Source organism: Aythya marila (assembly GCF_965140915.1).
Source record: "Aythya marila genome assembly, chromosome: 21".
Taxonomy (NCBI): domain Eukaryota; kingdom Metazoa; phylum Chordata; class Aves; order Anseriformes; family Anatidae; genus Aythya; species Aythya marila.
The window spans coordinates 4999410-5022764 of record NC_139062.1 but is presented as its reverse complement, the minus strand read 5'-3'; the positions used below and the strand labels follow the sequence as shown (position 1 = coordinate 5022764).

General features: G+C 44.2%; 2 protein-coding genes across 4 annotated transcripts in view; one reads left to right on the top strand and one right to left on the bottom strand.

Moving 5' to 3' along the window:
• Nucleotides 1-1117: 1117 nt before the first annotated feature.
• Nucleotides 1118-4111, bottom strand: UBIAD1 (UbiA prenyltransferase domain containing 1). Of its 2 annotated transcripts, none has more exons than XM_082776939.1 (3): nt 4005-4111; nt 3191-3742; nt 1118-1940 (listed from the first exon to the last, which is right to left on the bottom strand). In XM_082776939.1, exons 1-3 carry the CDS (start codon nt 4063-4065, stop codon nt 1453-1455), a joined length of 1101 nt encoding a protein of 366 aa, XP_082633065.1. In that variant the 5' UTR covers nt 4066-4111; the 3' UTR covers nt 1118-1452. The 2 variants fall into 2 exon arrangements, with proteins under 2 accessions (XP_082633065.1, XP_082633064.1); XM_082776938.1 differs by having other exon boundaries at nt 3855-4102.
• A 363-nt stretch (nt 4112-4474) lies between these two features.
• The window catches only part of MTOR (mechanistic target of rapamycin kinase), a 65009-nt gene continuing 46128 nt past the window's right edge, over nt 4475-23355 (top strand). Inside the window, exons 1-28 of one of the 2 annotated variants that reach the window (XM_082777159.1) lie at nt 4475-4503; nt 5472-5634; nt 6001-6109; nt 7415-7647; nt 8020-8220; nt 8985-9119; nt 9602-9877; nt 10183-10291; nt 11150-11336; nt 11522-11650; nt 12455-12699; nt 12856-13071; nt 13351-13556; nt 14093-14215; nt 14619-14708; nt 14801-14893; nt 15221-15355; nt 15699-15828; nt 16041-16291; nt 17149-17190; nt 18201-18287; nt 18875-19042; nt 19300-19412; nt 19822-19984; nt 20243-20335; nt 21025-21171; nt 21989-22131; nt 23192-23354. In XM_082777159.1, the coding sequence (XP_082633285.1) occupies nt 5515-5634; nt 6001-6109; nt 7415-7647; nt 8020-8220; nt 8985-9119; nt 9602-9877; nt 10183-10291; nt 11150-11336; nt 11522-11650; nt 12455-12699; nt 12856-13071; nt 13351-13556; nt 14093-14215; nt 14619-14708; nt 14801-14893; nt 15221-15355; nt 15699-15828; nt 16041-16291; nt 17149-17190; nt 18201-18287; nt 18875-19042; nt 19300-19412; nt 19822-19984; nt 20243-20335; nt 21025-21171; nt 21989-22131; nt 23192-23354 (4107 nt within the window). In that variant the 5' untranslated portion in view covers nt 4475-4503; nt 5472-5514. The remainder of the gene's footprint in view (nt 4504-5471; nt 5635-6000; nt 6110-7414; nt 7648-8019; nt 8221-8984; nt 9120-9601; nt 9878-10182; nt 10292-11149; nt 11337-11521; nt 11651-12454; nt 12700-12855; nt 13072-13350; nt 13557-14092; nt 14216-14618; nt 14709-14800; nt 14894-15220; nt 15356-15698; nt 15829-16040; nt 16292-17148; nt 17191-18200; nt 18288-18874; nt 19043-19299; nt 19413-19821; nt 19985-20242; nt 20336-21024; nt 21172-21988; nt 22132-23191; nt 23355) is intronic. The other variant, XM_082777160.1, reaches the window with a different exon arrangement.

Sequence of the window (23355 nt, the reverse complement as noted above, 5' to 3'; positions counted from 1 at the left end):
ATACAGGAAATAAAGACTTCTCCTTCAACACAGAATTCAGTTGCCACTAAGTAACACAGAATGGAACAAATTTATCTTTGCACTGATAACCACTGGATTTTTCCCAGTTGTGTTTGGCATGGTTTGTTTTTTTGTACTGCTCCATATTTATTGAAATAATCAGTTCTCCAAATGGCCAAATAAGTATCAATGGGTGACAGCTGCAGAAGAAAATAAAACACTGTGAGGTGCAGGTGGAGGAAAAGAGGTGGGAAACCTCACTTCAAAGATCTTAATATTTAAATGTGATTCAGTCATGCAAAAACTGGACTCCCTTAGAAAAAGTCTGCTACCGAAGATGACTTCTTCCTGTTCCCAGTTCTAATTTGTATGCAGAGCCAATGAAGTAAGTTTCACAAACCCTGTATCTTTCTCCTTTGCTACCACAGGGGCTTCTTCTAGGTCTTGCATTAGGACATTTGATTATAATACTACAGGTCTCTGACTAAGGAGAGAATGGCCATCAAAAAGATACATTTTTTTAATCTGTTCTCCCACTCCATTAATCCCTGTCCAATCAGAATTTTGGCACCCTGTCCCTCAGCTCCCCTTGAACAGAAGGTTGTCCTTTCAGTTAATTCTAAGCAAATACAGAACTGGAAACTGTTTTTCTGCACACTGAGGGCTATTCAGTTGCATGGTTTGCATTTACAGGTTTAGCTTTTATGGCAGAATATAAATTCACTGGTTTTGGCTTAAAGCTTGTGCAGTGGACTAGTTGTGCTCCATTTTAGCACCAACACACCACAGAAATGAGTAATTTTGAATTTTCTAGGCTATAAGAACCAAGCAGAGACAACAGTGAATGAATCAGTATCTAGTACTTTTCAAGGGGCTTGGAAAGAAAAACCTCAAAATTTGGCTAGGAAAAGAAAAACAGCAAAAATTAAAACATACAACTGATGAAGATGAATTACGCTCACACGGGAGTGAAGTAATAGCACCTACATCGTTATGATGCTAAACAAACATTTGGCAGTGTTTTCTGTTTACCACGCAGGAGCCACTGGACTCCTTGACCATGGTACGGAGTGATAACGGCAATCACCACACTTGCGAAAGGAAAGGACAGTTTACATGAGACTCAATCTTACTTCATTAACAGGAAAAAAAACCAAAACACTCAACATCCAGTGGCAGAAGGGTGGCCTTCTTCAAACTCTTTTTTGTCCTCAGGTCACATTGCTACTCCTTAAGCAGAGCCGTGCAGTTCCCCCTTTCCAAGGAACTGACAGGGGGCTTCTCTAAAGTCTTCTGTACAAGCTAACCAAGACCAGAAGTGATGGAAGTCACGTACAATCAACAGCTCAAAACAGTCTGTTCTTCCCACTGTCCGTAAGAGGTCAGCTACCCGCATCATCCCCTGTTAATTGGCATTAATACTGCATTGTGAGGCCTGACTCCACAGCTCTGTTACAGTTTGGGCAGGGCACCAGGCGGTGCTAGTGTGATACCAAAAACATAGAAAAGCCCCAAAAGGAGATTGAGCTTGGCTGTCCGCTGAGGAATTTTGTTGAAGCTTCGACTCCGAAATTGCCTCTCCAGTGAGAATGCCATCGGGATGGTGAGTAGTGGCAAGGCCATGCTGATGGTGTAGCGTGTGGCCAACACACAGAAAATCAGGTAGGGTAAGAAGAGCAGCATGGTGTAGAGAATATAGGAGAACGTAGGGCCGATGAGGATAGCCAAGGTGACAATACCCGCCTGCCGGTCAGATTCCATATCTCGGGTGTTGTTGCTGTGCAGGATGGCCTCAGTGCTGAGCGCTAGTGGGACAGCGTAGAGCAGTGGCGAGACAGACAGATAACCAACCTGCACAGCATGGGCAAACATGACAGCCAGGGGCCCAAAGGTGATCAGGATCACCACGTCTCCAAGTGCAACATATTTAAATCCAATTCCTGTGGCAAAACACAAGCATAAAATGAAGCATCAAACAACTCAAGTGGCAGAAGAGAATGGATTACAACAGATCAGCCCTTCCCACAGAAATACTGCAAATCAACCAGCACATATGTAGCTATGGCTGAGGAGCATCTTTCCTTTTTTTTTTTTTTTTTTTAAAGCCAAGAAGAATAAAGGAAATGTAACTTGTTAATTTCCCCAGACTCTCATGTTTGTACCTACCCAACCCAGGAAAACACTAAGAACAGGGTCTTCTTACTCAAAAGAAACACATGCTGTTCTACATTCTCAATGAAACTCCATCTAAAGAATATCAACATTCCAAATCAAAATATTCCACCAGTGGAAAAGAACATCTGCAGTGAGCTATACAGCTCAGGAATGAGAAAAATGCATCACAAGAAGTTTCAGTGACAGTTCTGAAGAACACCTAAAGCCATACGTAAATAATAATGCCTCATTGCTACAGTCCAACTGAAGAACTTGGTGCGTCCATTCCCACAGCAGTCAGTGGGAAAGAACAGCAGTTAATGGACCAGTGATCTAAGAAATAAAATCAAATACTTTTAATGGCAGTTAACTAGACCATTTGGGTCTTCCAGAAGCCCTCTGACAGGTCAGCTCATTCTGTCCTGGTTTCAGTTAGGACAGAGTTAGTTTTCCTCCTAGTAGCTGGTAGAATGCTATGTTTTGGCTTAGGATGAGAAGAGTGCTGATAACACCCCGATGTTTTAATTGTTGCAGAGCAGTGCTTACACCAAGCCAAGGACGTTTCATCTTCTTATTCTGTCCTGCCAATGGGCAGGCTGGGGGTGCAGCAAGAGCTGGGAGGGGACAGACCCAGAGCAGCTGACCCAAACTAGCCAAAGGGGGTATTCCATCCCATCTGATGTTGTGCTAAACAACATATAGGGATGGCTAGCTGGGGTTGGGGGGGCTAGGCTGCTCAGGGTTAGGCTGGGCATCGGTCAGCAGGTGGTGAGCAATTGCATTGTGCATCACTTGCTTTGTACACATTATTAGTAGTAGTACTATTATCATCATTATTGTTATTATTATTGTTATTATTATTTTCTTGTCTTAATAAACTGTCTTTACCTCACCTCACAGGCTTCACTTTCCCATTCCTCTCCCCCATCCCAGAGAGGGAGGGTGAGCAAACGGCTGTGTGGTGTTTAGCTGCCATCCAGGATAAACCACAACACATTCACATTCAGGCTCAACACAAACAGGATTCAGCACTTACCTCCAGTGTAAAGGAAGGAACTGGAAAGTCCTCCAAAGTAAATCAGGGCCAGGTGCTCCAGCTTCAGCGTTGAGACAGCATAGAGCCCCGCAGCACAGATACAGCCCACGGTGTAAAGAAAGACCCCGAACCGGACTACATCCTGCGGCTCCAAAATCTGGTCCACCAAAGTCCTGTCATCGCTCTTCTTGTGATCGATGCCTTTGGAGAAGTCATAGTAGGTGTTCACCAAGTTGCCAGCTCCGTGCACGGCCAGGACAGTCACGGCACTTCCCAGGAGCAGCCGCGGATCCAGCGCTCCCTCAGCCCGGTACGCCAGTGCGCTACCGAGGGCCACAGGCGTGAGGGAAGCACTGAAGCTCCAGGGCCTCAGTGCCAGCACGTAGGCCTTGCACTTCTGCCTCCAGGTACCGGGAGGGCCGCGCTCTGCCCCCGCCAGCACGGCGTTGGCCTCGTTCCTCTCACCGCCCCGGGGGCTCTCGGCGCTGATGCTGACCTCCGGCTGCACCGGCCCCATGCTCTCCTCGACGCCTCGCCTCACAGCTGCGGCACCTGGAAGGAGGAGAAGGGCTGTGAGGGGAGGAGAACAGGAGGGGAAAGGGGACGGCGCTGTGGGGCTCTGAGGGGGTCGGGAGGCGCCTGAGGGGGGTCGGGGAGCCCTGACCCGCTCGCGCCCCAACGGCCGCCGCTGCCCCGTCACCGCCACGGCCCCGCGCGGGGGGTTCCGCCTCAGGCTCCCGTCCCCGCGCTGGGCCCGTGAAACGCCCCCAAGGCTCCGCTGACGAGGAGCCCGTCCCCGCCGCGCCCCACGTGCCGTTACGGTAGGCGAAGGCCTCTCCGCCGGGCGCCGCCCCGGCTGCCCTTGGGCCCGTCATGGGCGCCCGGACGCATTTGAGCGGCGCACAGCGGGCGCGGCCCCGCAGCGCGCCTCAGGCTCGGCGCGTGCGCACAAAGCGCAGGGGCGGCAGCGGAGGGCACCCGCCAGCCGGCGCGCGGGGAGGGCGGGCCTCCGCCTCACCAGCCCCTCGCGGCCGGCCTTTCTATTGGCCGCACGCGCCGCCAGTTACAGCCAGCCGGTCTCGCGATTGGCCGGGAGCTGACGGGCTCTCCTTGCGGTTCCTCGGGCGGAGCGGCGGGGCTGAGGGGCGGGCGTCTCTTCCCTTTTCTCCGCTTCTATTGGACAGAGGCGGTGCCTATCAAACCCTTCCCGCGAGCCCATTGGCCGGCAGCGACCCGGCGGGCCGACGGCTGCGGGGGAGGGGAGGACGCAGGGGCCCGGAGCGGCGGCGGTGGCGGCGGCCGGGGCGGAGGCGGTGAGTGCGGCTGCGGAGCCTCCCCTCAGGCGCTTCCCCTTCCCCGTCCCCTCAGCGCCCGCCGCGCCGGCTCCCCGCGCCCTGTCAGCGCCCAGCGGCCCCCCAGCCTCCCCCTCAGCCTCCCCGTTCCCGCTGCCGACCCCCTCCGGCTCGGCCCTCAGTGAGGGACGGAGCCCCCCGGGGGGGGCGGCGGCCGCTCGCTGCCTCCCCTCAGGAGCCTCTCCGAGCTCCCAGCCCCGAGGCCGCATCGCCCTGAGGGGTTTTATGGCCGCCCCGGGGGGATCTGGGGAAGGGGGTGAGGTTTTGGGGCCCTGCTGTCAAGCTGGCGTTTGTGTAAGCTGCAAACCGGGGGGCTCAAAGCTTTCAAATGTTTTTTTGCCTGAAGAAGCACTCGTGAGGAAGTTGGGGTGAGCGGTGCGACAGCGAGCATCCCGGCGCAGTGACTGGTGTTGCTATAAGTAGGCTGCCCCTCTCTAAATATCTCCTGGGGAATGCAGCGCTTGTCAGGCCGTGGCTGGGGCCTCCCTGTGCGGGCAGAGCAGCGGGGTTGTTGTGGAGGAGCTTGGGTGGAAATGGTGGTGCAGGAGTCAGGTAGGGTAACGGCATCCTCGTGGGAGTGGTTGTGCCTACTTACTATGCAAAACTTAATTTTGCCCTGGTTTGTGTTCAGCTGTTGCGTGACCCTTGGCTTGGAGTTAGAGCGCTGTGGGTCGGGCACCTTACCCACTGCAGCATCTTGTGGTGTTTAAGGAACTAAGAAGCAAAAGGGCTGGGGTGGAGTGTCACAGCCTTATGCAATGATAAGGTCTTATCACAGGGCTGTAGTGCCTCAGGAAGCTAGTCGTTACTTGTACTATTTCATGCTTTTCTGGAACAGCATCCTTCATGCAATGGGTTATATATTTTGGAGTTAAGAAGTCCAGAGATTTCGGTAACTAAAAGCAGTAACACAAAATGTGTCTGTGAAGAATTTACAGGACTTGATGCCCCGAGCCCCAGCGTAACACCATCATGTCGGGCACTGTATCCATTCTCCAACAATTTGCCAATGGCTTGAAGAGTCGCAGTGAAGAGACGAGGGCGAAAGCTGCCAAGGACCTGCAGCATTATGTCACCATGGAGCTCCGCGAAGTGAGTGCTGCAAATAATTTCTCATCATCTGTCAGATGAGTATAGGGCACTGGCTGGGTGCTTTGGGAATGGACATTTTGGAATACGGAAACTGGCCTTAAAAAGGAGGTGGGGAGTAGCACAGAGCTCTCCTGTGCCCCCGCATTTAGAAGAGCTGGTGACACGGACTGGGTGGTCAAGCACCAGAATAAATAAACTCAGTGGCTCTAGGGCACAAAGAAGAGAAACTCATTTGTGTTTGTGATGTATACAAGGAAATTAAATCAACCATTTAAGTAACCTAGGAAGCATTGTCTTTATGGAGGTTTTGGGGCTGGCAAGGAGGGACAGAATGCTTTGAGCTGATGTGGATTTTTTCTTCTACAGATGAGCCAGGAGGAGTCTACCAGGTTTTATGATCAGCTGAACCATCACATATTTGAGCTGGTCTCTAGCTCTGATGCAAATGAAAGGAAGGGCGGCATTTTGGCTATTGGTAAGTAAAAGTACTGTATGCCTTTGGTGAGTTTTCTCTTCATGTGCCTCCTCTCTTGGGACAGATTTTCCAAAGCAATGAACTTTCGTAAGCAGGGTGTTACGTCTGACTGCTCAGTAAGCTGGGTGCGTGCTTGTTGCTGGGCTCTGAAATCTGTCTGTAAGTGTCAGCATGGGAGCTGCTGAGTGCTGAGAGTGGATGAAAACCTGGTGCTTAATGGGCACCGAGCTCTTCTGGGAGTCAAGCATCAAATGCGAGTGCTGATCACGTGAAAATTCTGTTCTCGAGCTCAACTGAGAACAGTTTGTGCACTTAATTTTATATGCATCACAGTGGGCTGACTTTCTGAACTCTTTCATGCCTGAGTAGATGGATTCTTGTTGTTTAAATTTACCTGCTTCAACAACAGCAGCTCCCATCCCTGGGAGGGGCTCACAAGGCTTTGCTTTGACTCTGATCAGCTGCTCTGTCAATTGCTCTGGTTGTGCTTTTGCTGTGATGTGGCAGAGCTGCCTGTGTTTTGACTCTTATGGAAATTAGCTTGGATAAATACCTGTTTTCTGAGCAAGTAGCTTGTTTTGTGGCAGTTACTTTAACAACCAAATAGGAGTTGCCTATGGGTTAGGTTCACAGACATAATCATCCAATCCCAACATGTTTGAAGACAGCGGAAGCCCCTTAGGTAGAGAAATCTTTGTTGACATCTGCTTTTAAGCTGACAGTATCACTTTAAAATTGTTTCTGTGAATTTAGTGCTGTTGAAAGGTGCCGGCTTGACAACCCTGGACACTGATGGCCTCTTTATCTACAGAGCAGGTACAACCCAGGCACTGGCAGTGCAAGCTTCTGCCGCACTGCCCCCTGCCAGCGTGCCTCCACCCTGGCCTGGAGAGACCACCTCCAGGGTTGATGGAGGAGAGCAATTTCCTCGGTCCATTCAGTCTTTGACTTCTCTACTGAGGTGGACCAGCCATGGTAGTTGCATGTGGATGGATGCCTTTCATTTGGGAATGGGTCTGTGGTCCCAGGGTGGACTTTTTTTTTTCTTAAACTGAAAATGGGGAAAATCTATGAAGCTACTTGAAGCATTTTCCTGTCCGCTTAACAAGTTCAGTCTCGAAAGAACGGTGACCTTCTCTTATTACTTGATTTATTTTTTTTTTCCTGTGGATTTGCAGTTTAGGAAGAGTTAACGGGAATCTTTAAGGAATGGATAGAGAATACTAACTCTCAATCAGGGATTACCTACTGTCTGCTCCACTGATTCTTGTGGACAACCTACAGCACTTGTCCCTTTCTCTACAGCAAGCCTTATCGGTGTTGAAGGAGGTAACGCCACCCGTATTGGCAGGTTTGCAAACTACCTGAGGAACCTTTTACCATCCAATGACCCTGTTGTAATGGAGATGGCCTCCAAGGCTATCGGGCGGCTCGCGATGGCTGGTGACACCTTCACAGCCGAGTACGTGGAGTTTGAGGTGAAGCGAGCTCTGGAGTGGCTGGGGGCTGACAGGAATGAAGGTCGAAGACATGCAGCTGTAAGTCATCCTTTTTGTTGTCGTCACCTGTTGTGGAACGGGATGGTTAAGCTTGCTTAACAGTGGTAGGAAGTGAGCTTGGAAAGCTGGGGAAAAGCTCTGATTGGGAAACAGAGTGGCTGCCAGTCCAGGTCAAAGGATCTGTGACGTTCTCGTAGCAGATACAGTGCTTCTTCATCGCTGCTACCTTAGAAATGCCCATTGACTACATGAGACACCATTGCCCTATGAACTGTAAAAGTACAGAGCTGGATACAGCTCAGGCTCACAGACATTAACAGTTGAAATAAACGTTGCTACGTTCTAGAAAATGAGTTTTGTCCGTGGATGTTCATCCTCACAGATTGTTACTGTTTCTCTCCCCACCTCCAGGTTCTTGTCCTGCGTGAGCTGGCAATCAGCGTGCCTACCTTCTTCTTCCAGCAAGTGCAGCCATTCTTTGACAATATTTTTGTGGCTGTGTGGGATCCCAAACAGGCCATTCGAGAGGGAGCTGTTTCTGCCTTAAGAGCCTGCCTTATTCTCACCACTCAACGGGAACCAAAAGAGATGCAGAAGCCTCAGTGGTACAGAGTAAGAAAATAACTTTATTGTGAAACAGCTTCTTCATAATGCAATGGAAATGATCAAGTGCCAGTTTCTATGAAAGTTAAGCTAAGAACCTGCTTCACTTGTGTCAAAACATCTGCTTTATCAGCAGAAAACTGCCTCCCCTGGAAAAGGTTGGAAACATAATGGATTACAAAAGGAGTAGTTCCCTTAGCCCACTCTAAAAGCAAGCAGGAAAATTAATTTTATCAAGAGCCCATTGCTTTATCTGCAGCTCATCTTATGCTCTCGAGTCTGACCTAGTTTTACAGGCGCACAGTCTTCCATGTATTGTCATCTTCTCTTACTAGCAGATAAGTTTTTTCTACGCTAGTAAAACTGACTGTATTAGGCAAAGATTCTCCTGCCTGATCTTCAGCTTTGCTGCCATTGCCACATGGATTCAAGCTTCATAATATCAATTAAGGTTTGAAAAGTGCAGGCAGATGTTGTGAACTTTGATTCCTCATGGTCAAGTAAGCAACACAGATATTGATGAAATTTGTACCATGGCTTGGCTGGCTGTTTGATTAATGCTGTTAAACATACTCTGTTGCAGAGTCCACAACTTCCATGTGATTCTTAATTTTGTGGTATTATATTCTCCTCTTGTTCAGTTGAGGTTTGTGGCTATTGGAAAATTACAGGATGTCAGTAACTCTTGACTGGCAATATTACTCCATTTTCACAGGCTTTGCTTCGGTTATGGTCATTGAGCTTTTTCTTTTTTTTTTTTTTCTTTCCCCAAGCATACATACGAAGAGGCTGAGAAGGGTTTTGATGAGACTTTGGCCAAGGAGAAAGGAATGAACCGTGATGACCGAATCCATGGTGCCTTATTGATCCTCAATGAGCTAGTGAGAATCAGCAGTATGGAGGGAGAGGTGAGCAAATGAACAAGAGGAGGGTTACGGCTTTTGGCTGCCAATTTATTGATTAACAATAATAGCAGCTCAGTAATCTGTGGAAATAATCCTCTGTGTTTGAAATGGGGTTGTTGGGCTGAAAAGTTATCTGAACGTGGACTCAGAGTATTGATTATTTTAAATTGAGGGGTGTTGGGGAAATAACAGCAGCATGTTTTGGCTGCATAGGTGTCAAGCTCTGATGGAAAGTGTTATTAATTGAATTAATTAAAATGTAAAAGAATTATACAGAATGCAGTTTCTCTTGTTTCATATCAGATACCGAAATATTTTTGCTGAATTTTGCTTAGTTGCTGTTTTCCAGCCATTCAGTGGTAAAGGATGCTGCTTCATTTTCCAACTACCATTCAGTGGTAAAGGATGCTGCTCAGGAAACGTAGGTAGCACTAGATTGGGCATCTTTTAACCGGCTACCAAACATGCTTTTCTACTTTGTCTAGCGCCTTAGAGAGGAGATGGAGGAGATCACTCAGCAGCAGCTTGTGCATGACAAGTACTGCAAAGACCTGATGGGCTTTAGTACCAAACCTCGCCACATCACTCCCTTCACTAGCTTCCAGTCTCTTCAGCCCTCTCAGTCAAACGCTTTGGCTGGTCTGCTGGGGTACAGTGCCCACCAAGGAATCATGGGCTTCGCAACCTCACCTGTGCCAGCAAAGTCTACCTTGGTAGAAAGTCGATGCTGCAGGGATCTAATGGAAGAGAAGTTTGATCAGGTAAGTGTTCATTCTTGTCTACCAAAATTCACAACACTGGTTCTTGTCATATAATTGCCTGCCTAATAAGGATACAGAGGTCAATGCTGCCTAATACTGAACTGAGGTATCAAACCTGATATTCTGGTTGCGTCACTGTCTGTTAGAGCAATGGTTTAATTTCTTTGGAAGCAGTCTTGATTATCTGTCTTCCTGATAGGTTCTGAAGCCAAATGTCAGTGGAATGCCTTCGGGCACCCAGGTAATAAATGGTCATGCATTACTACCAACAGCCATCCTTCAGAGCTCAATCTGTGTCCTTTCAGGTGTGCCAGTGGGTTCTCAAGTGCAGAACCAGCAAAAATTCTTTGATCCAGATGACAGTTCTCAATCTGCTACCACGGTTGGCAGCTTTCCGTCCTTCGGCATTCACAGGTGAGGAGACAGATGGCTGGATGTTAGGGTTGCTGAAATTGGACTGGAAGTTAGCCAGCTCTCTTTTGTCCAGATGAGTTTGTGCAGGCGATGCAGCAGTAGAAACATTGTGCTTGGAAGATGAGCAGATAAATTCCTCCATGCAAGTGGTGGAAGGGCAGGTGTTGTTTTGTTTGTTTTTTTAAGGCCAAAATGTTCCTCTGATTTAGTGAATGGATTGAAAGTTATTTTCTGAATTCTGTAATCAGTACCCTAAGAAGTAGAACCTCATTTTTGTCTTTTCTCAGTTCAAACTTATGGTTGCATTCTGCTCTCTTGATTGCAATCCGTATAGCCCTAATATTATCAGCAGAGTTGTTTTCCTCTTTCTGTTACATCTGCCAGGAAATCTCAAGGTAAAATGGGAAATAGCTGCTGCTTTACTGCAGTTCAGTTGATTTATCAAGCAAGTTTAGAAGAACATCTGAGTTGGAGGCATGTCATTAAACTGATCCAAGTAGGTTGGAGAAAGTTTCTGTTGTCTTTGTTATAATGATTGATTGGAAATTTAGAATAACAAGATGCTTGCTTCTTGTTCCTGTATAGAATCTGTAGGAGGTGTCATGGGTCACCTGCTGCAATGTTCTCTTGTAACTCTTTCATTTTGTTGAAATTTATTTAAAACAAAAAAAAAAAAGCCTTCTGGACTTTAGAAATGCTATCATATAGCAGTGTGTTTGCCACTGCTGGTGTCAGCAAATTTTACATTGCAGTGGCTCTCCCCTGGTTTTATACTTGTAAAGGCTTAATTGCGAATTTGATGCAACTACATAAACCTAAGGGACCTCCAATATCTGTTTTGCTCTCTCTTGGTGGCAGCTGATCAGTATCTTCCTGACACTATGAACCATGTTCTCAGCTGTGTGAAGAAGGAGAAGGAGCGTACAGCAGCCTTCCAGGCCTTGGGTTTACTTTCTGTAGCTGTGCGATCTGAGTTTCAAGCTTACCTGCCAAAAGTCCTTGAAATCATAAAGGCAGCTCTTCCACCAAAGGACTTTGCCCACAAGTAAGTATTTGAAGGTTAGGTTTGAGAAGAAACTGAAACACCAGTTTTGTATAATTTTTATCATGTGGAGTGAGATTGCCATGTTAAAATCAAAGGTATTTTTGTTAAGATGGACAACGCAAGTAGGATGAGAAAGTGTATAAAAAATAGCAACTTCTCTTAACTTCTGTGTGGTCCCTTTTCAGGAGGCAGAAGTCTGTTCAGGTTGATGCTACAGTCTTCACCTGTATTAGTATGCTGGCACGAGCCATGGGACCAAGTATCCAGCAGGACATCAAAGAGCTTCTGGAACCTATGCTGGCTGTGGGCCTGAGGTAAATACAAGGCACAAGTGCATGTCTTTCTGTCAGCCACTGGATGGCATTGTTGGCTATGCAGAAGGAGATCTTAAAAGTGTTCAGATTGAGAATGAAGTTTATTGCTTTTAAGTAGTCTGTATTGATTGCTCTTTCAGAAGAATAATATGTTTTAAGCATCATATGTCCTTTGAATTTCTTAAAAGCATTGGTGTCTGCATAAAGTAGTCTTAAAAAAAAAAAAAACAAAAAAAAACTAATGAATTCAAAAGCAATCTCTGTTACTTCCTATGTTCAAACACATTTGGCAACAACCCGCAAAAATTTAGAAAACCTCTGAAGGCCTGCAGATCCCTGCTGTATCGTATTGACGGGGAAGGAGAATGCTGAATATTTGTACCTAGCTTCTGTCACCTTCAGAGTTCAGCCTCATAGTTCCTATTGGAAATCTCCTAGGTCGTGAATATGTCAATATGGGAGGGTATGGAGAAATCTAAGTAACTCCGTGCTACGTGGATGCTTAATGTTACCACCTGGAATTGAATTTAGTTGGTTTTGTGTCTAAAGAGCACAAGTACAAGGAATCACTTAAATTTGTAGTAACATATGCTGCGGTCCAAGTGGTTTGCTCACCAAGTTCATACAAGAACTCTGTTCATATGCCTGAGTTCATACAAGGACCCCTGTGCTCTGCTGGTAGGTGTTGCTGCGATGTGCGAATGCCCACAAGTATCTTCTGATAGAGAAGGCATAAAGAAAAAGGTGAAATATGCACCTCTTACTGTTTCTGTTCTAACGACTTTGTCTGCATCTTACCTTCAGCCCTGCTCTAACAGCCGTGCTGTATGACTTGAGTCGTCAGATCCCCCAGCTAAAGAAGGATATCCAGGATGGGCTGCTGAAAATGCTCTCCCTTGTTCTAATGCACAAGCCTCTGCGACATCCAGGCATGCCAAAGGGCCTGGCTCACCAGCTGGCCTCCCCCAGCCTCACCAATATCCCAGAAGCCAGTGATGTGGGTAGTATCACCCTTGCCCTGCGTACACTGGGCAGCTTTGAGTTTGAAGGTAAGAAAGCAGAGGAGCAGGGGGTATGGGAAATAAACATTACTGCACTGGAGCACAAATAGCAGGATAACTCAGAATATTCTCTTCAAAATCCTATTCCCAATAAGGCCAGTATTCAAGGGGTAAACCTGTATTAAATTCCCATCTTCTTTCTAGGTCATTCGCTGACTCAGTTTGTGCGGCACTGTGCAGACCACTTCCTGAACAGCGAGCACAAGGAGATCCGGATGGAAGCAGCCCGCACTTGCTCTCGCTTGCTCACGCCTTCCATCCACTTGATCAGTGGCCATGCCCATGTGGTCAGTCAGACAGCAGTGCAGGTTGTGGCTGATGTTCTCAGCAAACTGCTTGTGGTTGGAATAACAGACCCAGGTTAGTTTGGGGTTCAGTGAAATGGATTCTCCTACTGTAAATTCATTTTGCACATGAGCAGGTGAAGATATAATGGTGGTGGTATGGCTTGACCATATTTGACATTAACTTAAGAAACTAGCGTGTTTCTCATGGGTAAAACACTGAGGTAGTATCTTATGCTGGAGAAGCTCTTGTCGTATTTCTGAAGCTGTGAAGAGTGTTTGAGGCCAGTTGTGAATAAGGGCAATAATAAGAACAGTTTATGGCATTTAAAGAAAAACAAATATGTTCTTGCAGACCCTGATATACGCTTCTGTGTGTTGGCTTCTCTGGATGAGCGATTTGATGCTCACCTTGCCCAGGCGGAAAATTTGCAAGCTCTTTTTGTGGCCCTGAATGATCAAGTATTTGAAATCCGAGAGCTGGCCATCTGTACTGTGGGTCGCCTGAGCAGCATGAACCCTGCTTTTGTCATGCCTTTCCTGCGCAAGATGTTAATCCAGGTAATGGAGAGGGATGGCTGCAGTGAGAATGGAGTATTTGGTAATTGAGATTAAAATGGTGTTAAAGAACTGGGCTACCCAACTGTAGTGAATGCGGGGGGAGTGGGTGGATATATTCATCACCCAGCTTAGCAGGTTTCAGTAAGTCTTTCTTCTTGATAGATGTACTGAAGCTCTAGGGATGTATTAAGGAGGAGAGGATAGTAGTCACTGTTTCACCCACATTAGTCTTTCTGGAGTGCTTTCAGTCTGTATTGAGGAAGAATGTTCTGTGCTGCTTTTAGGTGAATGGATGGTATTGTTTCATCCAGGTAGATCAGTACTGAAGCCATAAATTCCAGTTAATGTTGATTAACTTTAGCTCCATTTAGACATAACTGACTGGACAGAGTGTAAATGTAGAACACCATTTACAAGTGCTGAGATTGCTTTTTCCTTCTGTTGTCATTGGACAGGAGAAAAGGAAATCCAAAGAGTTTTTACCTACCTTTTATCTTCCCTTTCTTATGCTTCTGTTGTCTTTTTTTTTTTTACAGATTCTAACAGAGCTGGAACACAGTGGTGTTGGTAGGATTAAAGAGCAGAGTGCCAGGATGCTGGGTCACCTGGTTTCTAACGCTCCACGCCTCATTCGTCCATATATGGAGCCTATCCTTAAGGTAGAGTGAGGCTCTATCCTTCTCTGTCTCCCTCTCTCACAGACACACATTTTCTCATGGCTTTGGAGTGAGATGATATAGCCAGTGAATGCATGACCCACAGCCTTTGTCAGAAGCTGCTGTTCTGCTTCATTGTAGCAATAGAAAATCAGATTGGTGTGGATGTCGCCTACAGTAATGCATGTGTAGCCTAACATATAGACAGTGCAGCCTAACTTGATTCTGGATTTGCATAGCATATGTAAAACCAAGTTTTCATTTACTGTTGAAGTAATCGCCATGATGCAAGGTCAGCCCCTGAGGGATTTTGGGCATAAACAAAAGGAAAGAACATTTTGGGTACTGTATGTACAGCAAGAAGTCTTCTCAACATATTATAATCTGTTCCTCTGTCACCTACCAGGCACTGATAGTGAAACTGAAAGATCCTGATCCAGATCCAAATCCAGGGGTGATTAACAACGTCCTAGCTACCATTGGGGAACTTGCACAGGTAGGGATACTGCAGGTACCTCTTGACCATGCTTGCCAGTTGTCAAGCTTCTGGCAGTGCTAGATGAATAATTTTTTTGTCATTTTCAATAGGTCAGCGGGCTGGAGATGAGGAAGTGGGTAGATGAACTCTTCATTATAATTATGGATATGCTACAGGACTCCTCCTTGCTGGCTAAAAGACAGGTAAGTTTTTGACAATTTGATAAGGGACTGCAGTGCTTCTTCTGAGAAGTGCTGCAAAATTAACTTTTTGAAGGAAAAGAAGAAAAAAAAGGCGAAGCGGTATTTTTGGAACACTCAAACTCGCTCTTGGTGCCTATTTGAATTGTAACTCTGAGTAAGGGCAATTAAATCAATCACCTGGTCTAATAAATTGTTGATTATCACTTTCCTTACTATGACTTATTAAAAACACTTGCTATAGAGGCTTTCAAACTACAGACTGGATTGCAGCATGACATACTAGTTTTGAGTAGTGAATTTATTCGTCTCTGCGTTTGATCATTCCAGGTGGCTCTTTGGACACTGGGACAGCTTGTGGCTAGCACTGGTTATGTGGTGGAACCATACAGGAAGTACCCAACTTTACTGGAGGTGCTTCTGAACTTCCTGAAGACTGAGCAGAACCAGGGCACCCGTAGAGAGGTATGAACACAAAGCTGTCTCACGACTGTTTCTAGCAGCTCTTTCAAGAGAGCTTTCAAATAAATCCCTCTGAATATCTATATTTAAAGAAAAAAAGGTGAAAGATTATTGTTGTGGCTGATAAAAGTAAAATAAGCAAAACTGAAAGGGTAAAAATGTGTGTCAGTGAAATGGCCTCCAGCAGTTGAATGGAAAGGACAGGTGCTTTCTCCAGGCAATCCTTTTATATCCAGGTCTTTTCTCTTTAATCCTCAGCACCTTTCCAAATACCTGGATTCCTGTGTTGACTTTTGCATTAGTGATGCATTTCTGATTAATTTTCTTTCCATTTCTCTTTTGTCAGGCTATTCGTGTGTTAGGGCTGCTGGGTGCTTTGGACCCCTACAAACACAAAGTGAACATTGGCATGATTGATCAGTCACGTGATGCTTCAGCTGTCAGCCTCTCAGAGTCCAAATCCAGCCAGGATTCTTGTAAGCATCTGGAGAAGCATCTATTTTCACTTCTCTTTCAAATGAATACCTTTGTGATCTACAAACAGGTCTTTATTTTTAATTTATGTATTACCTGTTTGTCTTTTTCTTCTGAGCAGATTAGCTATATTTCACTTTGTACTTGGATGTTCCTGAAATGGTATTGGAGAGAATTTAATACGTAGCTTGTGACACTAACTTCTTTCTCCTAGCGGACTACAGTACCAGTGAGATGCTGGTGAACATGGGAAACCTCCCTCTGGATGAATTCTATCCAGCTGTCTCCATGGTGGCACTGATGAGAATTTTCCGAGATCAGTCCTTGTCCCAGCACCACACTATGGTAGTTCAGGCCATCACCTTTATTTTCAAATCCCTTGGGCTGAAGTGTGTGCAGTTCCTGCCCCAGGTCATGCCAACGTTCCTTAATGTAATAAGGGTTTGTGATGGTGCCATCCGAGAGGTGAGTGTACTGGGGATCGCTCCTTCCCTCCTGTTCCCCTGCCCTAAAACAAGAATACATTTAAAAGCAAATGCAACTGGCTTTGGGCATTGCTGTGCTATGTGTTGCTGTCAAGCATGCTGCAGAAGTGAGGTACAGCTCTGCTTTTTCTTTCCTACGAGCGTTTGGTAGAATATCCAGTGGAAACAATTTTTCTGCTGCTTATTAAAATAGTTGCTTCTGAGCATAAACCTTAGATGAACAAAACCTGATCCTGTTTTTTTCATTAAGCTAGTCTTTTTCAGGAAAACAGCTAATGCAGCTCCCAAAGCTTTCAGCGATCTCTGCATTAATGTACTGTTGCAAATAGTTATTATATAGCAGAGGTAGATTCTTTAAGTTTCTGATGCCACCATGTACTTTGACTCATCTGTGAGGAAGAAAATTGAATTTGCTACAGTCTGCTAACATTCAGAGCAGTGTGGGCGTTGATTCCACAGCAGCATTTTCTCTTCCTTCCCACTTAAGTTACAGTTTTAGAAGGAAATGAGAATTGTGTGAAGATGAGAATGGGCCTAATCTGCATCTAACCAGAGATGGCTGCTGTTTGCTGAGCCTTTTTCTCAGGCTGCTGAAAACAATCTCTGGGGTGGAAAGGGCAGTTTGTACTGGTTATTGCTACTGTGTTGTGTACATGGGATGGGTGTTCCCTTGCAGAATCCCAACCCTGCTATAGAGCCACTGTTTTCTCCCAGACTGAACTACTACTCAAATTGGAAGAAAAACCTCTCGTGCCTGGGGTTGAAACTCCTAGACCTGACTAATCTGATTTGCTTGAAAGCTATGCAGTTGTGCACACTCTGTTTAAAAATTTTCAGGTAAAAGAAGATGGTGAAAGTGTACTGGGGAGAAGAGCTGAGGTGGGTACACGTGACACTAAAGCCTAAAGGAGGCAGGTCCTTGTCCTGTATTTAAGCACCCTCTCTCAACACCAACAAAAGGCACAGTACAGGAGCTCAGAGTTCATTTTTGGTAAATATAGGTGTACTGCTCTCACTAAAGAAGCTGATCTTATTTCTTACTCAGTTTTCACAAAACCCTGTAATCTTTCTCTGAGCTCCACTTTCACTGTATCTTGTCACTGTAGTCTTCAAATACTGCATGAATAAATGAAATTTAATATTATAATAATTTACGTATTCCTATTTTCCTAGGAAAAAGACTATATACGTGTATTTTATGGACAAGGAGATTTTACCCACATTATTTCATATAAATTTCCAAAATAAATTCATTGCCATGAGTGAATGAAAGACTGTGTTAGGGGAAAAGGAATTGCAAAGCTGTCATAGTATATATGGATAAAATTGTCTCAGTCAAAATTCTCTAATGGTATCAATCATCCTTCAGAAAAAATTGTGATATATCTGGCAATATGTCAAGGACCAAACTCTCTTTCCCAGTAACTTTGCACCAATACATCTTGGTGGGGATGAGGAAGAGTGCAGAAGGAGTATCTTAAAATTTGTTCCAATTTTGCTTACAGGCAGGGGGAAAAGGCTATGGGCTAAATTTTTGGAAGCATTCTTCAAAGATGAATTACAAAGCTCTGTAGTAGCAGAAGTCTTGGAGTTTGTGCTTGCAAGTCTATTCTGACACATTCTAAATTTGCTTACCTAAATGTTTGTGTGCTTGACTGTATAAGGCTTTGAGCCCATCATTTTTTAATACAAGTTTAAAATAAATAATAATAAAATTACCCCTGAGATGAAGCTGCTAAGAATTTAGCCCCAGATTTGGAGCATATAGAAGCTTTGCATGCTGTTTGTTCATTAACTGAGCTTGCAATTTGCTTGTGAAACACAGTTCACCCAGAGTTTCTCTGATGTTTAAATAGCTACATTGATTACTGCCCATTTTTTCCTTCCAGTTCCTGTTCCAGCAGCTAGGGATGTTAGTGTCCTTTGTGAGAAGTCATATTCGGCCCTATATGGATGAAATTGTCACCCTCATGAGAGTGAGTACAATTTTTAAGCCAATGTTTCACTATCAGAAAATGCGGATAGAGCTTCTGTCATTGTCAAATGCATCAATTCCTTCATAAGTTAAGCACAAATTCTGTTTATTTGAAGCAATAATTGCATTTTGAAATAACATCTATTTGGAAAAATAATGTATATTATTTTGAGTAACGGCAATAAGAGCAGCTCCTGGTATTTGCAAGTGCCTGAATTCTTTAGAGTTCTTGGGTTTTTTGTATTTAATACTTTATAATACATAGTTTTAACAAGAGGTGTTTGGAGTTCATAAATAGATGGCATTTCATTTCATTTTCATGTACTGTTTGCAAACACTTAGAGGTCAGGAAAAATCTATTGCCTAGAGGTTGTTTTTAACAGCTCTAAACATACTGGAGAGGCACCAAATGTTTTTAAAACAAACGAGAACCACCCACTTATATAACTACAAGAGAAGTATAGTTCCTCCCTGCAAGCCTGAATTTAACTAGATACTGTCTTCCACAAGCTGCTTTTCTTGCAACTGGTACAGCTCAGCTGAAAGAGAACCACTTTGTTTCTTTCTTTCTTTCTTTTTCTTCTGTAGGACTTCTGGGTCATGAACAACTCCATACAGAGCACAATTATCCTACTTATCGAGCAAATTGTGGTGGCTCTAGGAGGCGAGTTCAAACTCTATCTGCCTCAGCTCATTCCTCACATGTTACGGGTCTTCATGCATGACAATAGTCAGAGTCGTATTGTCTCTGTCAAGGTAAGTGGGAAGCTGCAGCCAGCTGGGTTGATTTGGGGTATTGCTAAGGCAGGTGCAGGCTATGTGCCTTATTCCAGAAAGGCTTCTACAGCTGGTGTGTTGCAAGCAGGTTAGAGATGCAGTTCAGCTTAGGGTGAAATGACACAGACGATAATGTGTTTAAAGTGCAGGGTCAAAGCAACTTTTCACTGGATACTGATTTACTTAGAATGCATCTTTCCTGACTCTGGGTCACATTGGGTCATTTTTCCCTCCAGCTACTGAATGCAATCCAGCTCTTTGGAGCTAACCTGGATGACTACCTTCATTTGTTACTACCTCCCATTGTAAAGCTATTTGATGCCCCAGACGTCCCAGTAGTGGCTCGCAAGTAAGTGTTAGTGGCTCTGCAGACTTTTTTTTTTTTTTACCTGTGATATTCAGGTTCCTCAGTAGTTGTCCTGGCCATGTGTAAATGAATTACTGCCTAGTTTCTTCCACAGGTTTTCTCTGTGTTAACTCATTACGGAAGGTTATTCTCAGTTGGACATCACAGCACTGTTATTACTTTACTTGGGTATAGACAGTATTTTTCTGTTTCTCACCTGCCAGAATTTTAGTCTCTGCAACTTGCAAGCTGTCCTGCAAGTGATAGCTGCATTAATGATTTTGGTGACATGTTTTTGCTATTACTGTTGATGGCTAGGAAGTCTGAGCATGAATCACTAATATTTTAACATTCTGTTTCTCTTGTACTGTGAGAGATTAGAAGTCTTCCCTTCTTTCTGCTCTGACCTTAGAGCTGCTCTAGAAACAGTGGACCGCTTGACAGAGTCCCTGGATTTTACTGATTATGCTTCACGGATTATTCATCCCATTGTGCGAACACTAGATCAGAGCCCAGAGCTACGAACAACTGCAATGGACACACTCTCCTCTTTGGTATTTCAGTTGGGAAAGAAGGTAATATTCTTCTAAGGCTTGCAAGTTTATAGAGGCAGGAATTGTCTCAAAGATCAAGAACTTAAAGTTGATTGTTTGTAGTACACTCATTCTGGATTTTTAAAGAAAACACGCTTTCCTGCTCTTAGTTGGTTCTGGAATCAGGAGTTACTGAATCAGACCTTCAGAATTGGTTTCTTATAAGATCAGTGAAAGGTAGACTTTTACTGTTCTTGGTGAGACTGAGTAACCCAGATTTTGATGCATTCCCCTGTACAGTACCAGATTTTTATCCCGATGGTGAACAAAGTTCTGGTGCGACACAGAATCAACCATCAACGCTATGACGTTCTTATCTGCAGGATTGTAAAGGTGAGCATAAGGATACTTCGGGAATGTTTTCATGTTGAAACTGATGTAGCTGTAGTGAAGAGAGGCTTCGCTTCAAGTTACTCATAAGATGAACAATAGTTGTTGCTGTATGTGTTAAAATATCCTTACAGAGCCATACTTGAGATTACAATGGGAAAATTGATGTCAGCTGGTATCGATTACTTCCTATAGAAAAATCACTACAAGTTCTAGGTATGAACTTGTGTTTGCAACCAGTGTCATTACTTTTTCTCTTGGTTGTTTTTAAATGTGGATTTCCTGAACTGTTTCCACAAGTGCCAGGATTTAATACTAAGGTAACAATGTCCCCTTTTCTGTAATAGGGCTCATGTTTCAAAAACCCAGTAGTTGCTTTGTAATTTGAGTAGTATAGGACAAGCAGCATGCTGCTGTCCCAGACCTAGGAGCAAGATAAATAGGAAAGAGTGCTTATTTTCTGTCCTTTAATACTAGGAGCTAATACTTATTAAGTTATCTTAAATGGAAAGGGATTATCATTTGAGTTCACTGGTTTATAAGCTGTGATAATCATTATGAATCACAGTTGTTTGCATCACAACTTGAGCTGTAAGATTAGATAGTGCACTGACTTTATCATCCATTTGGCTTGTAGAAAATTGCTTTTATGTGTGTGGGTGTGATTTTGGTTGTAAACCATTTTATTGTAGGGTTATACTCTAGCTGATGAAGAGGAGGATCCACTGATTTATCAGCACCGGATGTTAAGAAGCAACCAGGGAGAAACCTTGGCCAGTGGTCCAGTGGAAACAGGTCCAATGAAGAAATTACACGTTAGCACCATCAACTTGCAGAAGGTAGAAGTTCAGCTCTGCACAGCAGGAGTTTGCCACTGAAGGGAGGACCTATTGTGTCTCAACTGAGGAGTTTGTCCAGTGCATCTAAACAACGTTTGTTTACATCTCTTTTCTGTTGCTAGTTCTGGACAAGAACTAAGGTCAAAGTAGTGTCTGAGACTCTCTTTAAAATCAGAAGGTTCTAAGCAACGTAAAAGATAGGAGCAGTTGAATTGCCAGGCTATTAACAACCATGAAGTAATCCTGACACTTTCTCTATATGGGAAGTATGAACAAGACTTCCTTGATTACAAAGAATCATCTATAGCTTCTAGACACATTATTTCAGAGCCCCTGCCTCTTTTTATTAAACCACTTCTCATATCTTCTCTTATATTCTCTTCAAGCCAGCGTAGATCTTAATATAGCTAAATATTAGCTAAGCTACTTTCAACAGTAAATGTATGCAGCACTCAGTGCAATAGCAGGATGAATTAGTTTGAAAATGCTGGATTTAGAAATGTAATTCGAAATGCATTAAGTATTTTTAAGCTGATCTTTCAACAGTGGTTTCATCTCTTGATGTATTTTTGTAGGGAAAGAATTATTCATGTTAAATATTTGTCATGACAGGAATACATTTAGGGAAGATTTCTTAGAAATTAGACTGAACAACTGCAAATGATTTGGACAAGGTAAATGGATTTCAGGGAATTGAAAAGGGAATTTCAGAAATGTGATTTGGAGCTATGAAGAAGTAATTCTGCCTGGTGATGGATTTCTTCTGCTTTTGGATTGTGCTTCATTTGAAGTTAAATTGTCTTGCTTTATACTTCAGGCCTGGGGAGCAGCAAGAAGAGTCTCCAAAGATGACTGGTTAGAGTGGTTAAGAAGACTGAGTTTGGAGCTGCTCAAAGATTCCTCCTCACCGTCCTTGCGCTCATGCTGGGCCCTGGCTCAGGCGTATAATCCCATGGCTCGGTAGAGTATTTACGTGTTTTTCAGATCACTTGAAATTACAGATGGAAGCCAGAGATCGTAAGGAGAAAGTTACTTAAAAGCTGTTAGGTTCCATAATAGGGATAGATCCTGCTTTGGGACAAATCAAATAGTTGGCAACTTGATTTTATTTCCAGCCTTCACAATTGGCAGCTCCATGATATGCACAAAATCTTTCAGTGGAATTCTTCATATTAGTTGAGAAATAACATAAGGCACATAAAAGCGAAGTTGGAAAAACAGCAGAGTATGAAATAGCTTCAAGGATCTGCTGTGGGTGGATAAAAATTCTTCTGAAGGGAATAAGCTGCTGGGCTTTATTTCTTTTGCAACCAGTATCTGGCGAAACTTAATGTTGCTGTAAGGAGTTGCTTGTGTATCTCTGCATGATGGCATAGCCTTGTCATCTAAGTGCATAAGAATCTGACTACTGCTGTTCATCCCTGGTTTAATTTTGTCTTAATGTAAGCTTTATCACTTACAAAATAGAAGAGGAGACAACGTGATGAAAGGTCAGCACTTCCTAGGGAGGCAGAAGTAATGCTAGTGTCCTCAATGCATATTTACAAATGCATCTCAAACCCATTTCACAGTATTTTTTCAGAGTGTTAGCAGTGACAAGGGCTCTAACTTTCTGGTTTTTTTCATCACCCTGCCTTGTCTCTTCTCAAGCTTTGCCACAAATACAGTCTCCAGCTATTGCAGTCCTCTAGTGAGCACTGAAAGTGTGTGTCTGTGTGTGTGTCCAGAGAAATGACCAATCATCCTGTTCAGTGCTGCTCTGGAGAGTCTGTCCTAATGTAAAACATTTGCTAGCATATTATAGTACAACATTGTACTATGGTAGTGTCTCATCCTATTATGTATTCTTAAAATGCAGTATTTGGTGCAGAAGTTAGCTTTTGTAAAAGCTAACCACTGTGTATCGCAGGTAGAGAGATGTATGTATTTCGTAGGTAGTTTTCTCTGAGTAAATGGGCAAGTCCCCTGTCAAATATACTTTCTCATCCCTACCTCTTGCTCTTTTTGTTTTTCTTTTCAGAGATCTTTTCAATGCTGCTTTTGTTTCATGCTGGTCTGAATTGAATGAAGACCAGCAGGATGAGTTGATCCGAAGCATTGAACTGGCCCTGACTTCTCAGGACATCGCAGAGGTTACTCAGACGTTGCTGAACTTGGCAGAATTCATGGAGCACAGCGACAAGG

Bases quoted from the DNA above. Each gene is read 5' to 3' on its own strand.
- UBIAD1 (XM_082776938.1), bottom strand. From the start codon at position 4,065: ATGACGGGCCCAAGGGCAGCCGGGGCGGCGCCCGGCGGAGAGGCCTTC. The intron at 3,743-3,854 runs GTCAGGGCTCCC...TCCTCCTTCCAG, and splicing joins GGCCGTTGGGGCGCGAGCGG to GTGCCGCAGCTGTGAGGCGA. The intron at 1,941-3,190 runs GTAAGTGCTGAA...GTTTTGCCACAG, and splicing joins TTCCTTCCTTTACACTGGAG to GAATTGGATTTAAATATGTT.